Raw genomic sequence first — 8,859 nt, 5'->3', positions numbered from 1 at the left:
ACATGCTGCAGAGGGGTAACTTCACAGACCTCAGCTGAGTTCCTGTGATACATACACTGTAACAGAGGCAATTCCAGGTCTCCTGCGTACAGCAAGGTTAAAACATGGTTAAAATGCACTTGGAGACTAACGTCCAAACTATAGACCTGGGAGATGATGGACACGAGCTCCATTTGTTTGTAAACTGGTATTTCTGAGGCACAATTCTTGCATTAAGATGAGACTGCTTAATAGTGTGTCTTTGAGTTCAAAGCAGAAAGGATTCAACCAGTTCCCGGAGAACAGTACTGAAAATCCCCTGCTGCCAGAGTCATTTTGCCTTGGTGCAGGAACACGGCTGTCCCTGCTACATCAGGATCCAGTCTCTGGTTAGTTGCCTCCCCAGTCCCTGAATTCACTTCTCTCCAGGAACCAGGGCAGAAGCCCTCAGTATTTCAATGTCACCACCCCAACGCATTTACCTAAGTGCAAGTAAGGGATGGAGGAGGGCGATATTCCTGCAGACGAGAGTACAAATTTTAGCTCAAGAGAGATATTTTTGACTGGCTTCAATGTTTCTGCTGTCCCCACATTACCCCCACTCTCTGTCCCTCCTTCCTGATCTGATACCTGACAAAACCTCTGGTTTTCACCCCTCATACAGGAGCTCTCCCCAGATCAGAGGATCTCAACATTGAGATAATAGGAGCACTGGACATTTTTGTTGCTTGCCTTTGCCCTCACCCCACAGCAGAGAATCATGTCTCTCTCTCTCCCTACTGCTTCCTTGTACTCTAGGACTTGTCTTGATCCTCTAGCACTGTCTTTACTGCTTGCAGCTGTAGACCACCTCTTCCTGCATGCACTGTTGGCACTCAACATAGCAACACCACTGCACCTGGCAGTGGCAAGAGAAGGTAACCAGCCGGCTCTGGGTGTTATAGCCTCGTCCACAGCACATGCTGTCACAGTTGCCTTCCCGAGAGCAGGTCCTCCCAGCAGTTCCCAGGGAATATTTGCTGGGACGACAGAAACTGGGAGAGTCTTCCACATACACCAGGTCAGTAGAGCGGGGTGAAGCAGGGTGCTTGGGGGAATGGCTTTGTCTCTGTGGGCCAGCCAGCTCTGAGTGTCCCACAGCATCATTGGTGGTGCTGAAGACCTTGACGGCATCATCGTAGCGCAGCTTCAGCAGTCGTCCAATCTCATGGAAAGGAGAAAGCTGCTTCCAGCACGTCCGGACAGCACATGAGCCGGAGACACCATGGCACTTGCATGTGGTTTTGAGACCATTTTTCACAGCCTGATGAGGAAAAGAAGTGGTAGTCATTATCTGCCAGGCCATAAGCCTAGTTCTGGGTGGAGGCAACACCTCAGATTGCAGACAGCCTGGAAGTACTTTAGTTTTAATGGTATTATTCCTTTTTATGGAGGAAACTCTAAAAACCAAAACAAAACAGAGGAATGGCTAGAGATTTGACTGGTGAGCCAGACAGTAGAAAGCCTGAATGAAGACAAGTGGCTGAATACTGAATAAATTCTTACAAAGCCTACTTGAAATAGCAGGAGTAGTCAAACATAAATCTGAGTATCTCCAGCATGGTGGATTCCCTTTGGTATATTCAAATGAAGACAGTGCTCTAATTGAACAAGTAATTGGACTCAGTAAATGGAAAACAATGGTAAGTCAGTAGCCTGTAACATACAAGCCAAAATGCTTGATCTAATGGTCTCCCTGACCCAAACTTGTAACATGACTAGTTCCATAGCAAATCACCAGCAGACTCATAATTGATCTCAAGAGTGTCAACCCTTAATCTAATTCACATGTCCCACCAGCTCTGAAGCTCTAGCTGTTCTCAAAACACCCGTGGCCATGGCATAACCTGTGAGTAATTCAGCCATTGAGTTTTACAGCTGTTACCACGCTGCCTATTGCTGTCACTCAGCCCCTGATATCACTAGAGGATACAGGATGCTACTCTGCCACTCAACATGCAACTCCTCACACCAGAGTTGAGGAGACTTTCCAGGGAGCTCTCAGTACCATAAGGTCCATGACACACAGGTAAACAGATCTGGTTTGTGAATAGGGGCAGTGAATACCCCTCTCACAAACAGCCTTGGCTGAGGATGGGTTAGAAGACTTGCACTAAGTCCTAAATTCATTCTAGGCCTTCTAGTGCAGCTCCTCACCTTGATGCCAACATTGGTGTTGTGGATGTCCACCTTGGCCCGCAGGTCTTTGCCAATCCTCTTCTGACCCAAGAATTTTTTCAGGAACTTGGTGCTATATTTGAGGTTGTCTCCACAAACACCCCATTGCCAGGCCTTGCGGTTCTCCAGGTCTGGGGAGTCATCGCAGGTGCAGCGTTCCATACGCCCAGCACTACACGCTCTGGCCAAGGAGTGGGTGAGAGCTGCAGAGGACACTGCATAGAGGAAGGCAGTTTCCTTAAAACCTGCACAAGAGAAGGATTAGGAGAGGGTAGGAGCAGGAAAGGCAAAATAAGCTGTTCATCCACCTCACTGGGTCTCTTGACTATCCGTGAACTAAAACCAAGCACAATGCTTAGAAATACAAAGAGACAAAATTCTTCCATTACCTGCACACTATTCCTAGCAGAGGAACTCAATATCGTGTTTGAAGTAACTGGTGTAGTAACACCCCAGTCTCACCTGGTGACTGTGACTGATTCAATATGGAGACAGGACATCACTCATGAATCAAGGGATGGGTGGCAACAGCCAAACAGTCCTGGGAAAATATTCAACTGCAAAAAGCGACAGTCATGAAACTCCATTTGTCCTCATCTTCACCACAGAGTTGATAGGTGAGAATAGAGACTGTCATTGAAGTCACATCGTGGCTTAAAATCAGCAAAGATTTAGTAGAGACTGAAAAAATATTTTTTAAATCTGACCTGTTATTTAAAAAAATGTTTTTAACTGGGACTGTGTTGGCACAGTAGTAATATTTCACATGGAAAGATCACATGTAGTTTGACTGGGAAAGGTTCCATGTTGAAGGACATCTTGGGCAAGGACAACTCTCCCACACATGAGTGGGTTTTCTGACTTCCCTGTAAATTATCTACTCCCAGTGACTGTGGTGATGCTTTCTGAAGGTATTCTCCTTCCTAAACCAGGCTTCCCAGCTTGACTATGTTTGCCCTGAGGTACACAACCGTGACACACCATGACATTTTAATTAGGAAAGGAAGTACAGTGCCTGAATAGAAATTCAGTCTGAAGACATGAGATCAGATAGAAATGGGTATGTTGATACGAGCTCCACAGAAGTTCCAGAAAACCCTGGTTGACACAAACTTGACCTAAACCCCAAAACATGTTGTTTTGATTACTTACCTCCTCTCCTATTTAATCCAGGGGAAAATCTTAGTATTTCCTTCAGAGTTCATTTACAGAAAACAAAACTATTAATGCAAAATTGCTTAAAAAGTCCACAATTTAGGAAATAGTGCAAGGAAGAGAAAGACAGGTGACTGATTAATAGCTCAGAGTGCAAGAATGGATAAGACTGGCCAAAATAGAAAAGTTATGGTTTATGAAAAATAGACCACTTGCATGGAAGAAAACACACTGAAGCAAACAAATATTCCATATTGGAAAGTTCCAAATTTCCTTCTACATCAGAGGGAAACAAATCTGTTTCCCCCAAAAATGGAGGAGAGGGAGAGAACAACAGAGACCTGTCTAGTCTTGCAGTTAGCCCTGCTTTGAGCAGAGGTTGGAAAGCACCTCTAAATTCATCCAGTCCAACCTCAAATCTTTCCATCATTCTGTTCCCTCAAAGAATTCCCATCCAGCTGTAATAATAGATCAGACCACTGACTGCTGAGATCCGAGTGAGGTCACCATAAATCTGACCAGATAACAGGACAAAGAGTTCTTCTGATAGCTATCAGTAAGAAGCATGAAAAATCGACTAATCATGACCATAATGGAAAGGCTGTGTTAGCAACTTCAATACAAATTTCATAGGAGCTCTTTGGAATTCCAGAATTTTAGATGAAAGATCTAGCAACAGTATGGGCATGGATGAGAGAGTCAAGAAAATGTGGAGATGGTCAATGAGATCAATCAACAGACTGTTTCCTACCTCATCGTTTTAGTTGCTATATCACTGGGACAAGTAACTTGCAACTAAGCGCTCTGGTTGATGATGCTCTATAAAATCTCTCAAGGGACTAGAAGAATAATGAAAAAATGTCACCAAATCCATCAAATGTTTTGGAAAAGCTGGTATGGGACACAGTCAATACAGATTATGGACAGCAACATGATGCTCACACATTTTCAAACAGTGGCTAACCCAAAAGAAGGAGCTAAGAGAGGGTAAGATACATTTGAGATCCTAGATGTGAAAAATAATTCCAGAAGCTGATCTCCAAATGTTTATCAGATTCCCAATATCCTATCTGAGATACTGATACCAGAAAAGAGGAGAGCATTTTAGAAACACTTTCCCATACCATATAAAGCTAGTAGTACCAGTCAGCTCCACACACCCTGCTAAATCTGACTTTGTGGAATACCACACTGCTCCTTCTATTTCTGACCAGTGATGGTTTGGTTTCTTCTGTGGCACTCCACGTAAGTGCTGGCCAGATTTCAACCCACTTGAAATCAGAGACCATTGCTTGTGGTCAGGCCACTGCAGACAGCAGTCACTGAAGATAACGAGAGTACTTTCAAATCAACTCCTTCTTCTCCCCGCCTCCCACCTCCTTTTATGGCAAAGGTTCAATGTCACCAGACTGCCAAATGCTTGTCTGAAAAGTCTAAGATGATTCCTTCTACTTTGTCATAAGGGATTGATCACCATTTAATTGTTTAATTCACAAATCACATGGGTAAAGGAAAAACTGAATGGTCCTTCAGCCCTTGTGGAATAACAATGAGTAACAAAGCAGCTATTGAAGCTGGAATTTCAGTAGGACATAGCACAAATGAGCAGCAATCAGCTCCAACGAGCATGATTTGAGAAGATCTAAATAGAGGTTTCTCCATGTGTCCTGGGTATCTATCCTTCCACTACGTCAGTGGAGCTCTTGTCACCACAGCCAGTGGAGCCTGGAGCCAATGCCGAGGCTGTCAGGATCTGTTTTAGGGATGAGTCACTCTCCTGACCCCATTGACTGTGTTGCTAGTGACTAAATGAAATCTTAAACACTCGGTGCAAGGGGGAACATCTAAATGCAGATGTCTTTGCTGGGCAGTTCGGTTGCAAACAACCAGCACAGAGTTGAATTTCAAGATGTTGAAGTAAGCCAGTTCCCTCTTGTAGGACCTTGCACACGTCCAGGTCTTCCCCTGAGCTCTCTGGAATTATTTCTTAGCTCAGCAGCCTATAAATACAGAACGATGTTTGCTGCAATGGCAAGACACTGTTCTGTGGTGTGGTGTGCTCTAGACCACAAGGAAAACTATAATAGGAGGAGTTTAGCCATGTGGTGATTCTGCCAAAGGAAAGATGCTCAAGGTCAAAGATTTTTCAATGCTACAGTAAAGATATTTTGAGCATTTCAGAGCAAGTGGAAGAGATCTTTATCTGGGAAAAACAAAACAAAACAAACAAAAAAACACAAACAAACAAAAAAGCCCAACCAACCAAACAAACAAAAAAGAGCAGACCAGAAAGGTATAGAATGGTAGAAAGATTTAGGATGGAAGGACTTCTCAAGGTCTTTAGTACAACCTCCTGCTCAAAGCAGGGCTAACTCCAATGCCAGATGAAGTTGCTCCGGGCTTTGCCCAACTGAGTTCTCAAAATCTCCAGTGATGGAAATTCTACATCTCTGAGCCACCGCTCCTGTGCTTGTAGCATTCCTAGATTCCTCATGACATCAATGAAACCAGTGCTTGAAGGTCAAAGAATGTAACCAACATGAAACAAAGAAATGGATTAATGGATGGAAGGATTGTAGCGTGCTTGTTTCTCGAGAAGGATTTTTCTGAGTGGCTGTATCTGCGCTGTCTTTGCTAAAAGTATTTATTTTCCCCAAATCACCATGTTGTTTGAGATGAAATACTGCTTACCTGACCTTCAGCAGCAGTTGACTGCCTTTATGGCACACCTTGGAAACCAAAAGATCATCATTGCTTTACAAACGTCTTATAAAGACACCAGCAGCCACCGGGGAACAAGATGGCTTGAAATGTCTCTCCAGAATCATTTCAAATCTAACTATTTCCATGGATTTTTAAAGAAGTGGGGAAGGAATGCAGAAGGATTTTGCATGGATCAGTGCAGAGTAATAACTGTCGTAAGTGACTGCAATAGTCTTGGAAGGATTGTAGGTTATGCAAAAGGAGTTTCCCAGTTGTACCCAAAGGAGTGCCAGTGTAAAACAACAAAAGGTGCTGATTGTGAAAATAAATCTGGCATTTCAAAATCCAGAAAGCCCTTGGCATTTTTTGTTTTATTTACTAAAAGTATGTAAATAGAGGAAAAAAGATGGTGGTGTTTCTAGAAGCAGGAAAAGCATCTGTGATCCAAATCAGTCACAGCAGCTTTTTAATTTGTCACTGCAAATTAAGTGTGGCTTTTCACCTATTACAAAAATGAACCCCCTTAATGGGACATGATCTCTTTTCCCTTCTTTCACTCATAAGACCATTACAGACTGTTAAAAAAGTGTGGTTTTCTTTACAGTTTCTCTAGGAACATGGCGATATCAAATGATTTAATAATTTCTAAAACTCTTCATCACTACTTGGGTGAAATGAGCATAGTCCATTGTCTGACCAACAATTTCCAAGGCAGCAACAGAACAGCAGTACGAATATGTGAGAAACAGATCAAAAGTGGCAGCTGAAAGTGTTTGTGTTCTTTGTGAAAGAAACGAACCTATTTGCAAGTTAAAGGAAAATGAGAACTAATAATTGCTTCCAGCCAACTGTCCTCTCTTATAGGAGATGTATATAGCATACTTTTCTGTATTAAATCATCATTTGATCCTTAAGATTGTGTAATAAAAGTTTTCAAACACTTATCCTCATCTGCCAAAACAGGTTTTAAATTACAGGTGATATTTTATTTTGTCAGTCAGGAGTCCATGGAAATGTTGAGGCATGCCACCACGAGATAATTAGATGTTTTCCAGCTATTTGAAGATGAGGATTATTCAATTGTCATTTTCAAGTTCTTTGAGGTTGATGAAGGTACAGATGTCAGAAAGTCACTCAAAATGATCATGAACATCTTCTTCCACAGTGTGCTAAAAAATTCACAATAGAGCCTTGCAATGAAGTAGATCTGATCTTGTATGTGCTGGTTTATTAAAACATTAACTTAATATTTACTTTAATAAAATTTGATGATCTTAAATGGAAATGTTAAAAAGGTTCAATTCCAATGCTAATTGAAATTAACAATTTGATTTCATCAAAGTTAATATTGGCTTATTCAAGCCTCTTTTTTTAAAACATTAAGTTACTAAACATTATCAAAGGACTGAAACTTAGTAATACTGAAGACTGAAACTTAGTAAATGCTACTAAACGTTATCAAAGGGCTGAAACTCAGTAACAGATGGTCAGGCATTGTTTGGACCAAGACAGGTTTAGCAAAGTATATATGCATGCTCTGGGAACTTTTATTAAAAAATAGTTTCAGGGTCTGTCTTCATTCTATTTTTCTCAAGTTCTTATAATTTGAAGGATTTATAATGCTCCTTCCTACCTCAAATACAGAACTCACAGGACATTTTCTTCCTCTAAAGCATTTTGTGAAACAGAAGCCAATGGCTCTTCTGTGCTCTCTGCAGAAACTCCAAATATATGTGAAAGAGTCTCAGGAGATATTTGTCAACATGCACTGAAATGCCCTAATGCTAATAAATAGCTTTTTCAAACAGTAAATTAGGATTAAATTCTGTATCAGAGAACAGCAGAGATTTACATATGAAAATATCCAAAGAGCTAAAAAGTGTTTTCTTAAAATGTCCCTTGACGTAAAGCACTAACCCTTATTTTTCACAATATCATCCCTGATTGCCAGCCAAGGAAGATGGTCGGTCTAGGCAACTCTGGTCTCAGACAAAAATCCACAAGCCAAGGGTGTAAACTTCCTTCTACTTTCCAATCCGTGACAAACCGCACAGGAAAGATGAGGATAAGGCATATTTTGTGGCAAAAGGGCCCAAATTGCACAGCTCCCATTCCTAGGCAAAACAGATGATCTCTGCATTCCCTGGTTACTGTCCCACTTCGCTTAATTTGAGATGCATATTCTAGGGGCTGGAGCACCAAGTGAGATTTTATACTGCAAACAAAAGACTACCTTGTACCTCGCTTCAGCAGGCTGGTCCGTCCCTCCAGGCTGCAGTTCCAGCGCTCGCTGCGAAACTGGTACTGGCACTCCATGATCCCAAGCCGGATGGCATCCCGCAAGGTCTCTGCCAAGCCAGGCTCCCTCCGGCACAGCCTCTTCTGCTTGCGGGACAGCTTCAGCAAGTCACACTGTTTCACGTGGACCTTCCCCTGGGCAGAGTTTGTGGAGGGTCCCAGGGATGGGAAGTGGGTCAGAGCTTCTTTCCCCGTCAGGCTGAAAGGAAACAGAAAAAGCAGTGAGTTATGGAAGACGGCAGTCATGGAAGAGAAAAGGTGATCGGAGGGGAGGATATTCAGAAAGCTGCTGGTCAGGGTACTTTACCAGCTCAGAAGGTTAATCAAAACAGATTGATTAGATCTAGTATCCCATTTCCACCACACACCAAGGCCAAGTAGCAGACTAACACTGTGCGGAGAAAGAAGAAACATGTGTGCTGCCGCCAGCAACCTCGGGTGGGAAGTTCTCCTGACTCCATGAAGAGGACAAGTTTACACCCCTGCAGTTTTGTTTCCTTCACAGTA

At 42.6% G+C, this 8,859-nt stretch overlaps 1 protein-coding gene across 1 annotated transcript; it reads right to left on the bottom strand.

Moving 5' to 3' along the window:
* Positions 1–707: 707 nt before the first annotated feature.
* On the bottom strand, positions 708–8,544 carry WNT9B (Wnt family member 9B). The gene is made up of 3 exons (XM_009916489.2): positions 8,295–8,544; positions 2,176–2,441; positions 708–1,282 (listed from the first exon to the last, which is right to left on the bottom strand). Exons 1-3 carry the CDS (start codon positions 8,368–8,370, stop codon positions 806–808), a joined length of 819 nt encoding a protein of 272 aa, XP_009914791.2. The 5' UTR covers positions 8,371–8,544; the 3' UTR covers positions 708–805.
* Positions 8,545–8,859: the final 315 nt, after the last annotated feature.

This window comes from Haliaeetus albicilla, chromosome 7 (assembly GCF_947461875.1).
Source record: "Haliaeetus albicilla chromosome 7, bHalAlb1.1, whole genome shotgun sequence".
Lineage (NCBI taxonomy): Eukaryota > Metazoa > Chordata > Aves > Accipitriformes > Accipitridae > Haliaeetus > Haliaeetus albicilla.
The sequence above is the reverse complement of the archived record's forward strand: the minus strand, read 5'-3'. Positions and strand labels throughout refer to the sequence as shown.